General features: G+C 46.5%; 1 protein-coding gene across 1 annotated transcript in view; it reads left to right on the top strand.

Annotated features, from left to right (window-relative positions):
• Positions 1-448: 448 nt before the first annotated feature.
• Positions 449-23264, top strand: part of LOC126528540 (uncharacterized) — a 52205-nt gene continuing 29389 nt past the window's right edge. The window contains exons 1-2 of the mRNA XM_055069106.2: positions 449-970; positions 10434-10484. Of these exons, the coding sequence (XP_054925081.1) occupies positions 938-970; positions 10434-10484 (84 nt within the window). The 5' untranslated portion in view covers positions 449-937. The remainder of the gene's footprint in view (positions 971-10433; positions 10485-23264) is intronic.

Genomic DNA, 23264 nt, shown 5'->3' with positions numbered 1-23264 from the left:
TAAGGATGGCTTCTCCCAGCGGTATCCATTTACCCGTGTCTTCCAATAGCTGACCACATCTCTCGCCTGCAAGCTTTTGGGAGTTCTTGCAAAATTTTGGGATTTTAAGAGTATTCCAGGCCCCTATCCAAATCAGCTAAACACTTCATTTCTTTCCGCTTTCCCCACATTATTTGTCGTTTGTCAACGCAGACGTCACCATAGTGTAGCATTTTTGTTTGTTTGCATCAAGAACAATACTCTTTTATTTGATAATATGTGTCCGACTTCAGAACTCGTTCGTCGTGCGCATTGTACCACAGTGTTGCCTATAAAGCCACGGCAACGCTGATAAATTCAAAGGGCAGGCAAAGAAGTAGCCGTAAAGCGGAAAAAAAAGCAAGAGAGAAAGCTTAATCGCGACACACTCGCCGCTCTCCGCGGTCTATTCCGTTTAATCTCGCGTACAATCTCGGACAGAAGAAAACAAGTGCCTCCGCCCCGTGGCGTATGCGATTGCGGCTGTGAAGATAGGCGCTCTGCGATAATTTCACGTCTCCCTAGAATTTTACAAGGCGCCCGCTGCACCAACACGCTTCCTTCGACGAGCATCGGCAGCGTGCTACCAACACTGCACGCAACAGTTGGAGCATCGCGTGCGGCGCCCACCGAACTGTTGCGAAGACGCCGGGAGCCGCTGTCATTTGAGGCGTCGCCCGCCAGACTTAATGCCAAGTCGCTGCTGCTGCTGCTGTTCTTCGCTTTCGCCTGCCTTCGAGTCACGTGGATCGAGATTCCGATGACGTCGTGTTCGTGACGAGTCTCGAGGGGGGGATCGGAACGCGTGGCCCAGCGTCCGAACGTGCCTGCGTCACTTGAAGGCGGCGAGTGTGAAACTGGATCCATTTCGAAACTTTGCTTACGCCAGGCGACGAGAACCCAGAACTGGAACGGCGGCATGGCCGAGTTGAAACGTTGTGCTGCTCTTTTGGTAAGTACGACAGGGAATGCACCCGATTTATTTGAGCACGCTGCTGTGGCTTCAGTTCTGGATGACTAGGGTGCCTTTCAGGGGGATGAGCTGGAGTTTGTTATTTTTGCCGATAATGTTTGTATGTATCCACAAGCTCTGCTCGAAGCGACGTGATGCTGAGTGGTTTGGCGCTGGCTTGCTCAGAGCTTCGTTTGGCATTTACAGTGTCCTGACTACGCGGTCGTATCCTTGTCGGAAATGGATTTCATTTTCTTTTATCTGCACGTATTCGATCATGCAGTTATTTGCCATGGTCACCGTAAGCCCTCGAGCACAGCTTATTTGCAAACCTTAACTACCAAGCGCAGAGCATGCTTGTAGCGCGCAAATTTAGTGTTTCTACTGTTGGACAAACGACAGCTCCCTAAATGTCTCCAGAACCAAACGCACTTTGTTTCTCTTTTCTTTTTCTGAGCGACTCGGCTTGCATTACTGCTACAAGTGAGCTGTCATGCTTGTCTGTTTCGCTGTTTGATGTTTTTTTTTTTTATTTGCACAGTAGTGCCTTGCACTTTACGTGCGTGCTTGTGTGTACGTGTGTTTGCATTTGACTGCCAGTTTATATTAAGCTGCAAAATCATATGAGGACAGTTAAAAACGCGTTTTACAATGTTGCGTCATCATTTAATGTGGTACAGCTTTCTCGGACTATATACAACTCCGTGTACGGTTGTTGACACTTTCGGCCCATTGGACTTGTCGTTTCCGAGCGTACAAGCGAAGCTTCAGTTATCATTTAACAGAGTAACTGGTGATTATTCTGACAGTCAGCACGCTCGTATAGTATTAAGAAAGTCAGAATAACACTACTAATGTCGTCAGTTTGTGTACTGAAGCTTCATTGTTGGTTTGCACGACCCCTGTGTAACGATTAAGCAAGGAACCGTGCTTACGCCCACACTGAACGTGCTATCGTCAGCTTCATGAAGGAAAAGACGCGAGCGCGAAACAAACAGCCTCGTCGGCCACATTTTGCCCGGCGCCGCAGTTTAATCCGTAAACGAACGGATAGAACGCTGTCGCACTGTAAATTAACAGCAATAACAGGGAATAGCATCTAAATTGGCCTATGACTGACGCCTTTACATCCAGAGGGGATGGGTTTAAGAGGGTGGGTTAGACCGATTTAGGCCTTTATTCACTTTTAAGGGTGTCAATTATTTTACACTATGCTCCTTTTAGTGCGTGCAACTCTTCTCGCAAGCTTCCTTCTTTCTGTGTTGATAATGCTCGCAAAGCGGAGGACTGAAGACTCTGATAGGCCGACCCCGATAATGCTTATACTCGACGTTTACTGCTGTTGCTTCCGAAGCTTCGACAACTGCAGCGCGTTCACTTCGAATTCGAGTCGGACCGTTCTCGTTTATTGGTCCTGCAGCGGGTGAATAGTTCTTCGGAAGATATACGAAATCTGCTTACAATGAAAGGCGATATCTTGGCACGTAGTCCGTGCGCATAGCCTGTTGTATACGCCAGACCTTTTCAGGCAACACAATGAAGACTTTGACGTAGTAGTTCTGCGGAAACCCGCAAGGTGGAGAGAAGTAATGAACAAAAGGGAAAATCAGACATCCACCCGTTGCAATTGCTACGAACGGGTGGATCTCTGATTTTCCCTTTTATTCATTACTTCTCTCCACCTTGCAGGTTTGCGTAGAACTACTACGTCAAACTATCGCCTTTGCTTCGTGTTGTCGACAAATTCGACTTCGCCCTGCCATCTGCTAGCCGCCTGGTTAGCTCAGCTGGTAGAGCGGCTGCCACGGAAAGGCGGTGGTCCCGGGTTCGAGTCCCGGACCAGGACGAATTTTTCTTCAACTATGAGGCCTTTCTTTCGAGGAACCCGTATGGGTTTCCTTTGTAGCAATTGCTACGAACACGTGGATGTTGGATTTTCCCTTTTATTCACAATGAACACTGAGGTGTCTGTCTCAGCTTGGATACAAATGTGTTTACCTTCTTACTACGAGGAGAGTATCGTAACTGCACGCACAATTACACCGACGGCTCCGTTTTATGCGCCATCATCTTGGGCGCTGTGAATTATTCAAAATAAATTCTGGGGTTCTCCGTGCCAAAACAACGATATGATCATGAGGTGCGCCGTCGTGTGGTGCTCCGGATCAATTTTAGCCACCCGGGTATTCTTTAACGCGCAGCCAATGCATAGTAGACGCGCATTTTAGCATTCCACCCCCATCGGAATGCGGCTGCTATCGAACCCACGACCTCGAGCTCAGCACCGCAAAGCCATAACCACTGGGCGAGCGCAACGGGGTTCGGCCGCCGTTATAATCCAGGTTAGAGCACTGCAAGAGCGTTTTTTTTATTCTTCTTTATTTTATTATTATTATTTTTTTTTTGTCGTGCCAACTACGGCCCGATCCCTCAAGTGGCATTTGCCGGCCCGCCCAAGGTCAATCCAAATAGGTCGCGAAGCTTCCGGCTAAAAGCATTTCAAAAGACATTGTCATCGACATCAGCAAAGGTGGTTATGGCAGCAGTGATTCAAGCGCGTCTATCTGAGGAGGGAACATTGGTAAACGCAAAGCCGTTTTTTAATTGAAACCACACAGTCAGAATAATTCGAGGAAAATAAAATTCATATTCATTTTTAAATGCGCATGACGAGAAAAGAAAGGGCAACTCTATTTTACTTTATAATTATCAACAAATACCTTTTTTCAGCGCCTACCATAAGAGAGGGGCGTTGACGCCGCTCTCACTTGCAATGCAATGCATCTCTTGAAGTGCACAGAAAGGCGCACTCGTAGAATTCACGTGTTACAATACGCCTCCTTTACACGTTGTGTCGTTTTGCTTACCGACGTTCGTCAGAATTTCACAGCGGGGGCAGCTTCATCGTTTCTTAACCTGTTCAGTCAAAAGTGGTGAGCTACGGCCGCCAGATATTTGTTTACTTTAGCGCTTGCCGACGGGTTTGGCGCCCGACGGTGGGACCAGCACTCTGCACTCAAAGCTTTCGTCGGCCTCCAAAGAAAGTACGTTTCTGTGCATGGATACGATTTCGACAACTGTACGGCTCACATTTTACTGCATGGCTTTCCGCGCTCAAAGCTGGAAACAATCATCAAGTAGAATGGTGGGTAATCGGAATATACAGCTCTAATGGCAGGCCACCCAAACAAGTTTCGCGCCTTTGAGAACGAAATGACGTCACTTCTGTGTTTAACGGATATGGCGTCACAGTATTTTTTACTCCTCCAGAAGTGTTTCCTACTCACACAGATGGCGCTAAGCCCCATGAACCGCCGATGAACCGCTATGCTGTAAATGTATGGGCTTTATATATGGAAGCTTAGCTACCCGCTATATATACATTGGCCCGCCCTAGCCTGGTTAGACACGTTAGCCGTTGAGCCTAAACGAAGCATGGTCTACTTGTCAATTATTAGAGGATACAAGCAGCACTGAAGATTTTTCGCTGGAGACAAGTTTAACTGTATTCCCGCCGTGGTGGCTCACTAACTGTGGCGCTTCGTTGCTAAGCAATAAATCCAATAAATCCCGCCATGTCACCTGAAAAATATTAGTATCAGGTTCACTTGCGCATTTCACACTTATCTTTAATGTATTTTTCTTCTCCCCTCTCCTCTGGAATATCTTAATCCCATTTCCCATCGCTATATACAAAGTAGCATGCCAGCGATTGTGTACGCGTCTGCAAAAATCTCTGTTTTTATAATAAAGACCTTCTCTCTCGCTCTCTCCGCCTCTCTCTCGCTATGTGGTTGCTAAGCACAAGGTCGTGCGATTAAATCACGATGGAGGCGGCCGGATTTCGACGGGGGCTAAATGCAAACACTCCTGTGTACCGTGCATTACGTGCGCGTTAAAGAACCTCAGGTCGTCGAAATTAATCCGGAGATCCTCACTACGACGTGCCTCGTAATCGAGACGTTGGTTTTGAAACTCAAAACGTCAGGACATAGGTTTTTAATTTGATAGTGTAAGGTTCTCCGCTAACGAAAGAAAGAGTGAAATGGAAAGAAAAAAAAGTAAATAATCTGTTCATTATGCTCGTTCGTTAATACTGTGTTGCATAAACGTTCCTACTACATTAGCCAAATAATTGTAGAGCAATACAGACCGAAGACGTAGATAAGCGGCGCTCGGGTGGACATAAATGAGTAGTGCTAGCATGTGATCTCCCTAGATAGGCGGCTTTTTCTCGGAATTGTTTTGCATTCGAGGGTACCGCACTATTCATTTTTCATTAACCACAATAACAAACTCGGGTGAATACGAACACGCGCTGAACTCATGCCTTTCTGCATAACACTCCCGCAATGGGTTGCTATTTGGAGGCATTTTGCATCGACAGAATTCGGCTTTACAGCGAGGCAGCATCCGGATGACACACTCCCATTTTTAGCCAAATAGATCCAAGTGGTGTTAACATACGTTATCTTAAAGACCTCCATGCTTGCTTAAGTTACTCTGTAAATTTTGTCTTCGCGTCTAAATATCATTATGCGTAACTCTAAAGTAAATATTTCGTGCTAACTATTTACACTCTAAGAACAAAGAGAGTTCCGGGCACTCTCTTTGAGGGAGTAGCTGCTTGTCACATATTTCACTCTCTTTTCGAGAGTAGATCGGCCCTCTTTGAGAGAGAGTAGGTCAACTCCTCCTAACAGAGTTTTGTTACTCCACCGCAAGGGATTGCTAGTGCTCTTCCGCAGAGTGCTAATAGTCTCCCCGCAGGGGTAATAGTACTCCGCCAGACCGAGTATTTCTACTCCCCCAAACAGAGTGCTTGTACTCCTTCAGAACAGAGTGCTAGTACTCTTCCCAATACCCTCTTATATAGCATTCCTTAATTTTCTCTAAAAAATTTACGGCAGAGCTCATCTCAGGATGACTGTAGGTGATAATGTGAATAGCAATCGAGCGATGTCCCAACAGATCATATTCCTGAACTCGCGTTTATATAGCACGTGCAGTGACAAACATGAGGCTTTGAGGGGCTGGTCGGTTGCTAGCTTGGTGGTCATAATAGAATACACACAGGGCAGTCGCCGAACTTCAAGTCAGTTGAAGTTCGGCGACTGTCCTGTGTGCGTTCTTTCTGTATCCTGTCCACAAAATGCGCCGTTATAACCACGTTCCATCATGAGACTTTCGTTTCTTTGGTTTTATGGTCACAAACTCCGACATCGTTCCACTTTGCTGTGGTACTCTGTAGCCAAGGCGACCCATGAGCATGAAGGCATGCCGCCAGCCAAATGATGCTGACGCAGCAACGATGGAATGCCGAATAAGGAATGATATCGATTGAACAACAGAGGTGTGTAACGAGAATGGCATGATGACAATGAGATGCCGTTATTGGAATTATGACGATGATATAACGACAACAACGTGATGACCCCGACATGAGGACACTGAGATGATGACGGCATTATGGTTACGATGACGTCACGACAACAGGCTGAAGAAGCGGGAATGACGACGATGGCACGATCATATGGCGGCATGACAATGGTGTGGCGACGACACAATGATAACGGTGGCATAATGACGATTGAATGACGACATCATGATTAAAATAGGATGACGAACAAGTAATGACGTCGATGTATTGACGACGTATGGACGAAAGTGGTATGACGACAATGGTATGACGATACTGAAGTGATGACAATGATTAAACGACAACGTGAAAACGATGGCGTTACTTCTCGATACGGCAATGAGCATTCCTTCGACGTTTACCACGAGGCAACCCCCCATACATCAGCGCATATGCAGAAGTCGATGCAGATTTGACTCCAACTGTTGACGGGTTGACAAAACACCACTCTTCCTGGACCTGCCAACTTGAACTAATTCATGAATAGGGCCAATGTCAAATGCTACAGTGGAAACTACTTCGACCTCTGATTCCTATACTGCTACGCGCTTGCGACATATGCGGGGGCGAAGGTGCAACATAAGAGGCGGAGTTCGGCAAAACGGTGCGATATCATGGGCGGGATATTGTGAACGATTCGACGATTGTGATTGGCCGAAATGCAGTCATCAGATTTCCTAGTCTAGTCGGCAAGGGAAGACGACGGTATTCAAAGCGGAGACCTTTGGTGCAGGAGTGGTGGCGACGGGTCCTGAAGTGAACTCGGACGTTTAATGTGCTCCTGTGGGGAGTGGGCTTCTGTGTGTGGAACCAGTGTAAATAATGTAAAATAAACCCGTTTTTAATAATAAACGCCGTCTCGAGCCGCAACCAAGGCATGAAGACAACGGTATGAGGACAACGGCATGAGGAGAGTCAGATGTCGAAGTTACTGTGATGACGTCGGAACGACCGTGAAGGCGTCCCGACGACGGTATGACGAATGTATGACGACAACTGAATGATGCGGATACAGTGATGACAATGACATGAAAACCGCCTGAGGACCATGGAATGACGACGAGTGTGCGATGACAATGGCGTGGCGATTACTGTATCACGAAACCTATGTGATCAGGATGGTCGGATGACGACGGCACGACGACAGTCGGATGACGAAGCAGGAGGGGCGTTGATGGCACGACGCCGCGGTCATTACGACGACGGTCGGACAATGGAGGCACCATGGTGACTGTCTCACGATGACGACATGGCAAGGGCGGCATAATCACAATGAAATGACTACTTTATAACCACAATAAAATGACGAAGGAAAATTGACGTCGTTGGAACGAGGAAGGCGCTATGACGACGACGGCATGACAACAATGGGATGGCGTTACTGAAGCGATGACAATAACAAAACGACACCGTGACGATGACTGTGTGACGACAATGGCGTGGTGACGACGGCATGACCAGAGTCGGATGACAAAGCTGGAATGACGACGGCAGCATCACGACCCCGAGCACACACCTAGTGGCCCATGCCATCAGACAGCTAGGACCACTGGATCGGAGTAGAAAGAGTGAAGGCACGTCTGCATGACGAAAGTCGGATCAAGAAGGTGGAATGCGACGATTGAGCGACCACGACGGCATCACTGTGGCGCTGTGACAACGTGTGAATGACGACTGCAAGACGGTGATTGTGTGACGATGAAGGCACGACGAGTGTCGGAGGACAAAGCTCGAGGAACGGCGACGCAACCACCGCGAAGGCATCACGACCACGAGCCCATACCTAGCGGTTCAAGCTACTTACAACTTGGGCCACTGGGTCGGTATAGAAGGCGTGACGACGAAGGCATGACGAGAGCAAGATATCAAGAAGCTGGATTGACAGTGAAATACACGCTGTTGAAGTGCTTGCTTTAATGTGATATCGAAAGAATGTGGTGTGAGTAAAAGAGATCGGCGGTCGAAAAAAAGAACACCGGAAATTTTATAACAAGCTTTTTTTTTTCATTTGAATACTTTAGCATTCGGATTCCCAAAGTGGAATAAGTGCATGTGTGTGGTGAAGTGCATGAAGCCGGTCACGTGGCATATACACACACACACACACACACACACACACACACACACACACACACACACACATATATATATATATATATATATATATATATATATATATATTTCTTTTAATTCTTTATTAGTACGGCATAAGCACGACGTAAACTTTAGCTTTTGTGGATGTTCATCCGTCTTAGAGATTTTCTGTCTGTCTGTCTGTAAAGATGTGCGACCTAATGCTAAAGCATTTCTCATGCATTTACCGCTAGATCGCTACTGAATTTTCTTCTTTGGGGTGAAACGACAAGAAGACGAGATGGTGAAGGCTAAGCGCTCTTTGCCTGACCAGATGCCAACCTTTCTGATGACAAACAGCGCACTCGGCACAAATTGGCATTACAGCGCTAACTAACTTCTTTATTAGTACAGCATCAGTAGCACAAAAAAAATGGCATAAGCACGACGTAAACTTTAGCTTTTGTGGATGTTCATCCGTCTTAGAGATTCTCTGTCTGTCTGTCTGTCTGTCTGTCTGTCTGTCTGTCTGTCTGTCTGTCTGTCTGTCTGTCTGTCTGTCTGTCTGTCTGTCTGTCTGTAAAGATGTGCGACCTAATGCTAAAGCATTTCTCATGCATTTACCGCTAGATCGCTACTGAATTTTCTTCTTTGGGGTGAAACGACAAGAAGACGAGATGGTGAAGGCTAAGCGCTCTTTGCCTGACCAGATGCCAACCTTTCTGATGACAAACAGCGCACTCGGCACAAATTGGCATTACAGCGCTAACTAACTTCTTTATTAGTACAGCATCAGTAGCACAAAAAAAATGGCATAAGCACGACGTAAACTTTAGCTTTTGTGGATGTTCATCCGTCTTAGAGATTTTCTGTCTGTCTGTCTGTCTGTCTGTCTGTCTGTAAAGATGTGCGACCTAATGCTAAAGCATTTCTCATGCATTTACCGCTAGATCGCTACTGAATTTTCTTCTTTGGGGTGAAACGACAAGAAGACGAGATGGTGAAGGCTAAGCGCTCTTTGCCTGACCAGATGCCAACCTTTCTGATGACAAACAGCGCACTCGGCACAAATTGGCATTACAGCGCTAACTAACTTCTTTATTAGTACAGCATCAGTAGCACAAAAAAATGGCATAAGCACGACGTAAACTTTAGCTTTTGTGGATGTTCATCCGTCTTAGAGATTTTCTGTCTGTCTGTCTGTCTGTCTGTCTGTCTGTCTGTCTGTCTGTCTGTCTGTCTGTCTGTCTGTCTGTCTGTAAAGATGTGCGACCTAATGCTAAAGCATTTCTCATGCATTTACCGCTAGATCGCTACTGAATTTTCTTCTTTGGGGTGAAACGACAAGAAGACGAGATGGTGAAGGCTAAGCGCTCTTTGCCTGACCAGATGCCAACCTTTCTGATGACAAACAGCGCACTCGGCACAAATTGGCATTACAGCGCTAACTAACTTCTTTATTAGTACAGCATCAGTAGCACAAAAAAATGGCATAGGCACGACGTAAACTTCAGCTTTTTTGGATGTTCATCCGTCCTATAGATTTCCTTACATTTATACTTTAAAAAGTAGTCTGGTTTCTTCCATAGGCCATCGAGGCGACGCAGTAGGGCATTGTATTTAACTATAAAGCGAGACGACGTCAGAAAAAACGATGGAATACCATGGAGACAAGTTCGTTCCAGTAGTTATCCATTCATTATCATTTATTCCTTCAATATGCCCTATGGCACACACGTGCTTGTCTTTTGTACCATACGTGCACCTTGGCAAAGATTGCATTTCGGCAATGGTTAACCGACTAGTATATTAATAATTTGCAATTCGAATGATCATTTTCATTGATGTAGTCATCCCTTCCGTGATCTGTGGAGTACCTGCATGATTTATTGTTCCTTCGATGATCAATATAGGCAACTTTATGTGGAAAACAGCGTTCACAATTTCACTAATCCGACTTCTTTTTTGCAGCTGTGCTTTCTCGTCACTTCTGCGGTGACGACGTATGCTCGGCGGGCTCAAGTAAGTGATCGATCGGAGCATAATCATTTCAGTACTCGCAGAAATCTATTAAAATATTTATTTTAATTGTAAACCATGTGCTTACTACTGAACAGTTCCCCGGGCATTACAATGTGTATAGGATGTAAAAGAAAGGTATGTCTAAAACATCTTCTTAAATTATGTATGCATAAAAAATAAATCAAACAAAAGAAAAGGCCGGATGGTTGTTATCTAAACATGATTAATGTTACAGGCTGTCGTCTAAATTCAACCAAGAAACATGGCAACGAAGCAAGTGATTGTAAATGTTTTATTGCTGAGATAGTTCGACGCGAATGACACTTGTGCTCTGGAAATATAAATGGAAATTTAGCTTGCCTGAAAGGCTGCAAGTGTAGCCCCACGGGCGTGCGTGCGTGCGTGCGTGCGTGCGTGCGTGCGTGCGTGCGTGCGTGCGTGCGTGCGTGCGTGCGTGCGTGCGTGCGTGCGTGCGTGCGTGCGTGCGTGCGTGCGTGCGTGCGTGCGTGCGTGCGTGCGTCTGTCTGTCTGTCTGTCTGTCTGTCTGTCTGTCTGTCTGTCTGTCTGTCTGTCTGTCTGTCTGTCTGTCTGTCTGTCTGTCTGTCTGTCTGTCTGTCTGTCTGTCTGTCTGTCTGTCTGTCTGTCTGTCTGTCTGTCTGTCTGTCTGTCTGTCTGTCTGTCTGTCTGTCTGTCTGTCTGTCTGTCTGTCTGTCTGTCTGTCTGTCTGTCTGTCTGTCTGTCTGTCTGTCTGTCTGTCTGTCTGTCTGTCTGTCTGTCTGTCTGTCTGTCTGTCTGTCTGTCTGTCTGTCTGTCTGTCTGTCTGTCTGTCTGTCTGTCTGTCTGTCTGTCTGTCTGTCTGTCTGTCTGTCTGTCTGTCTGTCTGTCTGTCTGTCTGTCTGTCTGTCTGTCTGTCTGTCTGTCTGTCTGTCTGTCTGTCTGTCTGTCTGTCTGTCTGTCTGTCTGTCTGTCTGTCTGTCTGTCTGTCTGTCTGTCTGTCTGTCTGTCTGTCTGTCTGTCTGTCTGTCTGTCTGTCTGTCTGTCTGTCTGTCTGTCTGTCTGTCTGTCTGTCTGTCTGTCTGTCTGTCTGTCTGTCTGTCTGTCTGTCTGTCTGTCTGTCTGTCTGTCTGTCTGTCTGTCTGTCTGTCTGTCTGTCTGTCTGTCTGTCTGTCTGTCTGTCTGTCTGTCTGTCTGTCTGTCTGTCTGTCTGTCTGTCTGTCTGTCTGTCTGTCTGTCTGTCTGTCTGTCTGTCTGTCTGTCTGTCTGTCTGTCTGTCTGTCTGTCTGTCTGTCTGTCTGTCTGTCTGTCTGTCTGTCTGTCTGTCTGTCTGTCTGTCTGTCTGTCTGTCTGTCTGTCTGTCTGTCTGTCTGTCTGTCTGTCTGTCTGTCTGTCTGTCTGTCTGTCTGTCTGTCTGTCTGTCTGTCTGTCTGTCTGTCTGTCTGTCTGTCTGTCTGTCTGTCTGTCTGTCTGTCTGTCTGTCTGTCTGTCTGTCTGTCTGTCTGTCTGTCTGTGTCTGTCTGTCTGTCTGTCTGTCTGTCTGTCTGTCTGTCTGTTCTAATCGATATATCATCGAGCTGGCTCTGCTGAAGGGACAAGATTCAGTACCAACCGTCGGACCGACTTTTGTCATGGGGCATATCATACTGGTTATGGGCTGCACCGCAATTCAATGAACTCTGACGCCAAATTGGGTCACTGAGTATATTCCACTTGGTATACATATGCGTCGCTCTTCAATGACCAAAATATTATCCGAAATTTCTCCGGTTCTGGGTGGAATCGAACCCACGTCTTGTATATTCATATGTGGACCACGCGCTCACGTTATGGTGGCGCCATTAGATGGCGCAGTGTGTCCAGAGAGAAGCGCGAGAGAGGAACCCAGCTGCAGCGCACGCCTCATGCAGGGTGCGTTTCGACGGTGGCAACATGGTGTTTCGCTACATTGAAACAATGTCAATCAGTTTAACCCCATAGCCCCTCCTCCCAGTGGAAGGTAGCAAACCGGACGTGCGTCTGGTTAACCTCCATGCCTTTACTGTCTTCTATTTCTCTCTCTCTAACGTCGAGAATCATCATTAGACAATTTCTGCAGCAATATTTGAGGCGAAAGCCTTAGATGGCTCATGGGTCAAAAAATATGATGTCCGTCGTTATGGCACCAAAATTCATAGGGAATCGAACCCTCCATCTTTGGTGGGAGTCGAACCGACAATCCGGGGTGTGAATTAATGCGAAGTTAGTTAAGACCCATGACTTTTGGTGTTAATTAAGGCGAGGTTAATTAGGGTACAGTAAATGCAGATACCGTTATTAAGGCACTTGAACGCGCGACCTTCAGTGGGAATCGAACCCTCGACCTTTGGTAGGAGTCGTACCCTCGGCCTTTAGTGGAAGTCTAACCCAAGATCTTTGGCGTTAGTTAGGGTAGAGTTAATTAAGGCACTCGAACCTACGACCTATGGTGCAAGACGAAACCTTCAACCTTCAGCGGTAGTCTAACCCGCAGCCCAGAGTGCTAATTAATGTGAATTAAGACCCATGACTTCTGGCGTTATTTAAGTCGTAGTTATTTACCGCACATTAAATGAAGATACAGTTAATTAAGGTGAATATAATTAAAGCACAGTTGATTAAGGTCCTCGAAGTCTCAACATTTGGTGGGAACCGAACCTACCTTTTGTGTTAATTCTGGCAAATGTAATTAGGGTAATTGTAATTAAAGTATAGTTAATTAGGGCGCTCGATTGATCCCACGACCTTTGTGGGAGAAAACAAATAGGAAGTAACAAGGTATTCGAATAAGAATGTAAAGTTATTTAATAAATGTCTCGTAGGCGCTCAGGTTTTCGCCTTCATACCCTTTAGCGCATGCTATAGTGACTGCGAACCTCTTTTTTTATTTATAATGAAGAATATGAAAGAATGAGCTTGCGACAATGGCACTGATATTTTAGTCTGTAATCCGCCCTGCAAAACAACACACATATGTCTGTTCGTAATATGTTAATTAACGTAGCAGTGGAAGCATGGGCAGCAGACGTCTTTTTAACGGAACATTGAGGGGAACAAAGTTATCAGCTTAAAAGAAGCTTTTGGCGGATAAAATATACTCTATGGATGTTCTACGGCTATAATCTTAGAAGGTAATTTTTCCATAAATAGTTATGCGTGTGTGAGAAACATTTGCTGCCGGCGGCACATTTCCGGCTTAGCTATACAGTGACAATATAGCTTAGCTCCAAGAAGTTAGAAAATAATGAAAGTGGAATATTAGCGACACTTCTACGCGTACTTCGCAGACAGTTCAAGTGAGCACTTCAGACAGCATAGCAGGTAAACTACGTAAAGCATTTCCATACATGTTATTTTAAAAAATGACACTAGAAACTGCTAACATCAATGAAGTGTAGTGCCTACAGCTTGAGACATAAGTAGGTCTAACAGCCAAAGTAACTGACGTAAGGTGTAGTTACATGCCCTAGACTTATAGCAAAGGGTACGCCTGCTCGAATAGGAGAACACACAGGCGCCAACAACAGTGTTATAGGTGGCATCTTGTGAAGCAGTGTTCAACCTAAACACGCCTAACTGTCATTAATATTATCGTGTGTACTTCACCTATTTCTTTAGCGTAAACATGTCGGCTAAAGTGTTTTTCGTATCGTTTCGTTTTCGAAGATTAGTACAACAGAGTATTTCTGGGTCAGAACTGGGCTGGGCTAGTTGGTTCATTCATTGCTCTAATAGGCGCGTAAACAGAGTGGAACCAATACGAGGAAAGGAGTAAAAACACATATAAAACTCAGACACAGGGGCGTCACAGGTGCCTTTACTTATATCCTCTTTGGTGCTATTGGCGCCGTTTACGTATATGTGCTGGAGTATTAGCCCATTAAGGTGGTCCGTTGTCCATCTCCTTGTTCTTTGTGTTCTGTTAGGCACCCATTACACCACGATGATTATAGCTCATTACAGCGCCATGAGATGTCGCCACTGGTGCTGCAGTTCGCCGATACATTTCCCCGCCCGTGCTGCAGGTGAACTAGAAACGCTGTACGCTAAAACACGCATGCGTGTCTTAGCGTCGCTCAAGCATGTAACTTGTTTTCCACCATTTTCTGTGTACGAGGTTCCCTCCCCACTCGCGCTCGCAATTTTTGACGAGTTGTAGCAAAAACCCAACATTTTCAAGTAAAGCTCTTGCTTGGGCTAGTTGGTTCATGCTTAAAGTAGTAGAGGCAAGGCGCAGAAGACCAGGACTCAAGAAGAAGAACACAAACGACAGGACCGGCTCCAGTCAACATTTTCGCCACAGCCTTGCGCTGTTCTCGGAGGGAAACTCGTATCTGTTCATGCTTGCTTTGAGTTTCACAATCCCCTCGCATTCGAACAAAACGTCTGCTCTACTGTGTTCCTTCGGCACAACCGTCTAGCTTCCCTTGCCTTAAAGGCTCGAGCTGGTAAGAAAACGCGCGCTAATGAAGTGATTCCGTTAATGATCAAATTAGTTATAGTTGAAGCAAGGCTATCGTGTATACACGGGTCAGTCGTGGCACGGGGAGAACATATCACCGCCTCCTTTTCTTTTTTCTTCCTTCTCTTTCGTGTTTTTTTTTCTTTTTTGTGTGTTCGTGTGAAGCAGCAAATTGGCATTTCCGAAATTCGATATCAGGAAACTGCTCAGCGAGGACATCCGGGCGAATAGCCCTCGAAACCAAGCTCATGCTTCCAAATCAAACTAGACAAAATATGCCAATTAGCGCACGGCGCCATAAAGTGACCACCGCTCCCCCAAGAGCGGCGGGATTACGGCGGCAGCTCGTAAGCCGATTTGCCTCGTGCAGCGGCCTCTCGTATGAAGACGCTATCGTTCAGCGAAGGCTACGGGCCGGGGATTATTAAGGGACTGCATTATGTATCGGCAAGGAAGAAAAGAAATAAGAAAGATCCTTAGTTACGATGTCTGCCAAAGAGTCACTTTCAAAGTTATGGGGAAGGAAGGCTTCCTTTTTTTTTTTTTGAGAGCGTGAAGACGTTAAATGAAAACTAAGAGTGAGAAATGCGGGAATAAGACTAGCATAAGCCCTACGAGAGTCGTTACGAGAAAGCTGTTAATCTAAGACATCTTTAATTAATAACGCCTCCCCCCCAACTTTGCCTCGACGTCAATGGCCTCAACAGTGCAGGCACCTCCGCTTCGCCTGACTACACTTCTTTGGCCCCTTCTCGATCACTGTTCATTCTGATCGCACAAAGTTCCAAAGCTAGTTAGTTACGTGCATCACGATCAAAGGAAAGCTGCAGAGTATGTTGGGATAAAGCGCTGTGTTCTTTGCGGTTCTTTCTGACTCTTATGACGCGCTGCAACATCCTGTATTTAGCAAACGGCTACAGTACGTTTGTGTGTAGAGAACAAAAGCACTGCGAGTTGTTTAGGCGGCACCACACTAATATAAGTTTTAAATGGCGCTGAATACATGCGATGAATTTCGAAGAAAAATGAATTGGTTATGGGAGTAAATGTCGATTAGGGAGGTAAATGGAAGAATCCACGATAGTAAAATCGGCGTCTACTTATTTTTCTCTAGGCGGTATCTTTCTTCGCCCTGAGCCTATTATTAGAAATTCTTCGCCTGTGTCTGTTAGCAGCTGTCCAGAATAACGCAACGCACCATAATTCTTTCTAACGTACTCGTAGAAGTTGTGTTAATAATCGAATGTGCACCTTCACGTTCACCTTAATCTGGATAACGCCAGTTTCCGGATATTATTACCCAAAGTGTGCGACGAAATACATGTAGGTACCAGTTACTATCGTGTTGCAATGCATAAAACTGAGTTTTAATTAAAAGAAGAGTAAATGGAACAACATTTCATTTTTACAGAGAGTTTGATGGCGTATATATTCAAATTGGTGTCATTGCGGAAATTAATTCCAAGTGGATATGCCTTGCATATTGATCAGCTACAATTCGTAAATTTTAAAGTAAATAAAGTAATTACTTAAAGAAGGAATTAGCCATTTTTTAACTATTTGAATATGTGTTTCAATTTCTAATGCAATTACTGTCCACCTCCCTTAATAACCTTGCTCACTGACTACTATTATGGTATCTGCAACAGGCAATCTTTTTTTTTTAAATCTCGGGATACCTAGCAGTGAAGGCATGCGTCAATTCCAGGTAACATTGTCCAATAATGGTATGTCGGAAAATATGACGTATTTAATACATGGAAGACGTCGCAGATAGGAACATATTTACATTCGAACGAGCGGAGTGATATATTTCCTCGACCAGCGGCCACAGCGCACCCCTTCCGCTCGCGACCAAAACATAGTGCGTGGCATACTGCAAACGCAAGGCTACACACAATAATACGTAATATGACATAACATTACACTCGCGCGTTGTAATTGTAACACGTGAAGTATTTACCCCATAGGAAGCGTCGCAAATCGATAACGACTTCACTGCGAAATCAGCGGAGTGATACTTCCATGGCCGCACTACTTGTCTAGCTTCCGCTGCGTTACCTGGTAAGTATCTAACGTCTGTGACTATTAGCGCAATTACTATTAGACCACACACGTCAGAGAACTCATTGCTAATTTCCTCCTTTCCTTCCCTCCTCTCTTTCCATGTCATCTTTGTTTTCCCATTTCCCATTCAACCTCTGTAGGGTAGCCAACCGGACGTTAATCTGTTTAACCTCCCTGCCTTCTGCTTTTATCTTTCCCTTCTTTCCCTTGATCTAACGGAAGTATTAGCCAGACGAAAAATTCAACAAGTAATGATCACAAGTAGGATAAAAGCAAGACTATTGCCATTTACTGCCACGAAAGAAAAACAAGGCAATGCAGATTTCCTTTGAGCGTTAGATAGGCTTAAGGCCGATCCCCTAAGAGTGGGTTGCGTGATTTCGCTAATGAACGACCAACCAAGCAGACGGCGAAGAAATGTGTACGAGTGCAGGCTGTAGCATACGTGAATACTTGCGAAAGGCCAGAGAAACGAGGCAAATGAAGAAAAACGACGCAGGGAACGAGCTCGGACACCGCTCCGGACGGGCTGTGATTAGTAATCGATGCCGTATTCTCGTCTCTCGGCCGAAGACGAGCGGCATAATAGCGGACGAAAAAAAGAAAAGAAAGGATAAGAACGCGAGTGTCGAGAGCGTCGGCACGTCTCGGGCATGCACGACTGCGCCGTGGACATCTCTCGGTCTTGTCGCAAATGGAAACTCGACGACAACATTAGTGGGTTCTCTGGCCCTCCTGTTCTGCCGTCACTGCCACGCGGTTCGTTGCTTATTTCTTCGCGACTGTCTTTCGGCAGCGAGATTAGTTTCAGGGATAAAAGGCTTTTAAATGCGTAAGCATTTCTGTGCCTACCCAACGAGGAAACCTGGCCGTCACGTAAGGCGAATCGCCATAAAGGAAATAATGCATAAAACAGTTTCTATGAAGGCTTTGTTGGAAGATTTGGTGATGGTGAAATAAAAGCCATCTCTAGAACCAGAGCCGACAAGGTGCGTTGCAGACATCAGGAAAATTCAGATTTGGCGAAAATTTAGTCCCAAATATGCCGCATCCCCGTTGCGTTTCGGTAGTCGCGGGATGCGCTTTCCGTTGGGGCGTTCCTTCACCGACCGAAGTGCCACCAGTCTATAAGCGCTCTATGAGCTATGAGGGCTATGAACTCAGACAGATCAGCAGTCAATGACTTGATAAGGATGAGGAGTGATGGGTTATATGGCTCTCATCACGGTTGATATTGGTTCGACGCGGATGGATACGGTGTTAAAGAATGATAAAGCCTTATAATGGTCGGATCAATTCTCCTAATGTTAATAAGCACTGATAACGGTTGATAAGCTTCGGATAAAGTCCTACAAGGTTTATAAGGATAAGGATAAGAGTTCATAATGATCGGATCATGGCTGATATGGCTGATAAGGGCAGATAAGTGTTGATAAGGATTGTATAGAGTCCGACAAGGTTGATAACAACCGATAAGGGTTGATAAGGGTCGAATCTAGTTCGATGATGTTGATAACGACTGCTAAGGGTTGACAAGATTTATACTTGTCCGAGCAAGTTTCATAAGATTGGTAATGATACCGGGCAGCATGGATACGAGCAAGTGGCACAATATTCACGCATACTTAGACAACTCCCACAGAATTTGCTGCGTGTATTTTTTTTCTTTATTGCGATGTCAATTATACAGATGCTGGAGTAGAATTTGCGCGGTTGCCATTGTCGTGCTGTCGCGCTACTGACGACGCATGCGTGGCCCGCGAGTGGAAGATTAGAAGGCAGCCAGACAACTTTAGTAGATATGGGCGGTTCAAGAACTCCGTGGGCTCGCCGCAGCAGCAAGGTGGCCCCTGGCTCTGGCCCAAGAAGTGGTTGCGCTTCGATCTTGATGCGCCCTGTTCACGTGACTTTTGCTCTACGTGACGTCTGCTTCATTACCAGCTGTCACCCGCATTCAACTCGCTGTAGCCGCCACTGCCTTGTCATAACAATACGAGTTCTTGGAATTAGGCTAATAGTACTTATTACGAGGGGAATGTCTCCCTCTGCCGTGAACGCTCTAGAGCCACCTCGCTCTATGGAGTCACATCGTCGTCGTCATCATCATCATCATCATCATCATCATCATTATATTTATGTCCACTGCAGGACGAAAGCCTCTCCCTGTGATCTCCAATTACCCCTTTCCTGGTCGCATCTGGGGTCACATCGGAACTGTTCTAATGCAGTAGCTAGGAACTCTCGACCCGCGGTCTGTGGATCTGTTTAGAAATTGCTGAGTGCTGACCGATCCCAGTGCTTCTTAGATATGGTGTTTGTTAACCTAACGTATGAATGTCCATCAAAGCTTGGAAGTCAGGACTTCTGTAAAAGCTTCCTTTGTGTGCCGCTCTCATGCCGCTTTCGCAATGAACAAATAAATTGTGCGTTCGAGTGGAACGCCATTTATCTGCCTATAACGTCATGCGTAACGTTATGTCGGTGCGCTCATATGCTAGTACTGAACCTGTTACGTTGTGCGCAACGCTTCGCGTTACACACGACGTAACAGGTTGGGTACTAACATATGACTGCCCCAACATAAACGTTTAGTCAACGACAGCTTTGAATTGCCCCGCATATTACCGTTTCTTGTCGTGTTTGCACCTGCCGTCGTTGCTCAGTGGCTATGGTGTTGGGCTGCTGAGCACGAGGTCGCGGGATTGAATCCCGGCCACGGCGGCCGCATTTCGATGGAGGCGAAATGCGAAAGCACCCGTTTACTTAGATTTAGGTGCACGTTAAAGAACCCCAGGTGGTTTAAATTTCCGGAGTCCTCCACTATGGCCTGCCTCATAATCAGAAAGTGGTTTTGGCACGTAAAACACCATACTTTTTTGTCGTGTTTGCATTAAGTGTAAATGTTCTGCTTGCGGAAAGATGCCTTATAAACTTTGAGAAGCATGTAATGAGCGAGGAAACCTCAAGAAGCCAGAAAAAGAAAAGGCGCGCGCGATTGTTTTCGAGTGAATGGGAGAGAGCTAGCGCCACGTTCGGCGTGCGAAGTTATATACCGTTCCAAGGAAAGTTTCCTTCTTTTTTTTTTTTGGCGGTACAACAGCTTGGACCGGTGCACCTCGACACGACAAGTATTCGCTCAAAGTTAATCGCGACCAAAGACATCCGCGATATCCACTCATATCCACTCTTATTTGCTTATCGTCTGCGTCTAATCAAGAGAGCAGAATTGCCTAACACAGTCGTCTGCTTAGTCTATCGAGTGTGAAAGATCTAACCGCATTCGGTAACGTCAATCCGCGTCTATTGTTTATATTTTTTTGCACCACGGACAGGAGAATAGCGTCTTGCCCCCTCCCCCCCCCCCCCCCGAAAAAAAAAATTGGCCGACGATTACGCTTCTTGGTAATGCGATCTTTGAGCACAGCTGCTGCCTTAATTCAACAACAGACAACCGCACACAGAACACGCAGTGCCGAGTAGAGGCGGTTCTGCGTTTCGGATTGGGCAGCACACTGCGCGGTCCGCCGCTATCGAGTCGGCGCTACGGTGACGCGCCATCGCACCATGTTATAGTGGGCCACCGCCGCGGAGAGGAGGGGGCAGATTAGCAATTATTATTTAAAGTTTCCTCTTCGGTGGGATAAGGAAGCGGGTGGAGAACACGGGTATTGAGTAGAGGTAACACACTCATGCACTCACAGACAGGCCTCAATGTGGCCGCACAACTTTGGGGTGGGAAGTAGAAGTAAGGGGACGAAACGCTATAACTCTCTTTCGGGTCACCGCAATGGCACTGCGCCAGGTAAGGGGAGGTGTAGGGCAAGAGTGGAGGCGGGAGAAGGACAGCCAGGCGCAAGCACTGCCAGAGGCAACAAATGCCACTGAGGAACGCGCCCCGCAAACCGGGAAGCGAGTGACACGGCTGAGGGCAGTACAGCCACGCGACGCGGAGGAGCGGAGAGCCGTGGATAACGCGCTAGGCGGCAAGGAGCGCCCGCCGCCGGCACCACGGCAGTGCCGCGACAGCGGGAGAAGGGACGGCGAAGGCGGAGTGGACGGTAGCGGCGAGAATCACCGCAACGGCTCTGCGCGGAGAAAGGGGGAGAGAGGAACGAGACGTTCATTTGAGGGATCGCCAGCCGTTGGTGCGCAGGCGCGAGAGAGAAAATCTAGGGGCTTTTGCTTCTTGAACATACGAATCTGCCTAGGCATTACGGACCACGACCTATTGAACTCCAGACCTGCAGAGATCTCCCTGCTCCAGCACGCCTGGTCTAGTTCGTCCCTTTTGCCGCTAGGGACAGAACGTACGAGTAGAGTGGCGCTAGTTATAGCCTTTCGGCCATTTCGGCAGGCACAAAGCGCTTGTATTGATGGTAAATGAATAAATTCACAAATATATAAAGAAAACAAAAATTTGCGAATGCTTTGCGTTTGAACAGGAAAATTAGAGGAGGAGGAGCGTTGCAAGGAAGGTAAACAATGAGCATAGATGGCAGCTGCAATGCTAGACGGCATAAATTTCCCTTTTCTAGTAAGAGACTGGAAAAATCGTTTTAAAAGATGCATTGGATATTCTAGCTTCTTTGAGTTGATTACAGGTAGCCTAATGTCGTAGATGACATTAGGAATTACTGCTGTGTGCCCTAGCGAAATGCAGAGGCTCTGGTAAAAGTATTCACAAGTAACTCCTGCGCTCGACGTGTGAAATAAATTGGTCGAGTCTGTTTCAAGGAAAGGTGAGCATAGTTTGTTTTTAATGTTGTTTGATGTCTAGATCAGTAGAATGCTTAAAGCGATCTCAGTGCTTTAAAACGTGCTGCACTGCAGGCCTTTTGTCACGGAAATCTTTTCAAACTGAAAAGCTAGCTTTCCTGCGTGGTACGGCGGCTGCATAACGGTGGTGCGAAAGATTCGTACGCAGTGAAGCTGTGTGCGTAATTCTCTTCTTGAACTCGCGAGGCATTCACGGAGAACTGTTAAAGAGTTGAAACGAGTGGTAATCGTTCTGTCGTCGAACATTACGATGGTTTCAAGTTTCTAAAGAGCGCAGAAGCGAATTTTACAACGTATACAATGAAACTGTTGTGCACATTACGAAATCTATAAACAATGTGACTTATAATTATTTGCCTGAAAAAGGCGATATAGGAACGGCTATTTAACGCCATTTTAGAGAGCAGCGGACTACACGCTCCGACATTTTTTAGGTTCGGGTAGTCAACCTTTGGAGCCAAGTGACCGATCAAACCTTCTGACATCACTGCCACTGTGTTCGTAAAAATCATAAGCTAGCAAGCAGTTCGTCACAACACAACAGCCACCATACTAATTACAACGCCGCACCAGTCAACTGTAGAGTGGCAGACGAACAGGTTATAAAAGCGACAGCAACGGCCAACGGTTGAAAGAGAGTGGGTGTAAGCGGCTCTCATAGAAACCGGATATCTGTGCAGGTCTGGAGTTCCAGTAGGTCGTGCTACGGAGGAGGTTTCATAGCGCGCGTTGTATTCGTTTGTCCCCAGACATGCCGGCATTGCGCAGTGCGGTCGAGTTTGTTTACGCTCGGACGCTGGCTGCCCGCGCGGTGAGGCAGTGGGCGCGGGCGACCCTTGGTGATCGCTGTCTGAAGGGGCAATGTTCGGACTGGCGTTGTATAAGTAGCGGGTCTCTTTTTTTTCGTCGCGACGATACATTGGATTTTTTACAAGCACTGCTCCAGGAGGGCACATGTAACCGGCAAACGGAGGTCTCAGAAGAGCACCTGAGGTTATAATAAAGCAGGTGGCGCAGGATCACCAGGGCACCCAAGGGGTAGCGGGGGGGGGGGGGGGGGGGTCAAAGCTGGAAGCATAGCGGCCCGTGGGTTGGGGCCGTGGAGAAAGCGTGCCAAGGAGTGTTCGCACAAAAAATTTTGTGGTAGTGGACAGCCGATTTTATACACCCCTGGCACGCGCAGGCCTCGGCGAGCTCCAACCCACGGACCAGTTCGGGTTGTAGCTTTGGTGTCCCCGTTGCCGCTTTCGTGTCCTGGAAGCGCCGCCGATAATGCGAAATAATGACACGTTGTTAGAATTAGTAAAAAACACGCTTGAATAAATATAATTACGTCCAGCCCAACTTGTGACGCTAAGTTCAGCACTACCGCGGCTAGCGATTTCTTTCAATATATGCGGTCCGGGCTCTACTACGGTCGCTACTGCTCCCACGGAAACATCTGTGAGTTATTTACAAGGTAC

This window comes from Dermacentor andersoni, chromosome 9 (assembly GCF_023375885.2).
Source record: "Dermacentor andersoni chromosome 9, qqDerAnde1_hic_scaffold, whole genome shotgun sequence".
In the NCBI taxonomy this organism is placed as follows: Eukaryota; Metazoa; Arthropoda; class Arachnida; order Ixodida; family Ixodidae; genus Dermacentor; species Dermacentor andersoni.
The sequence above is the reverse complement of the archived record's forward strand: the minus strand, read 5'-3'. Positions and strand labels throughout refer to the sequence as shown.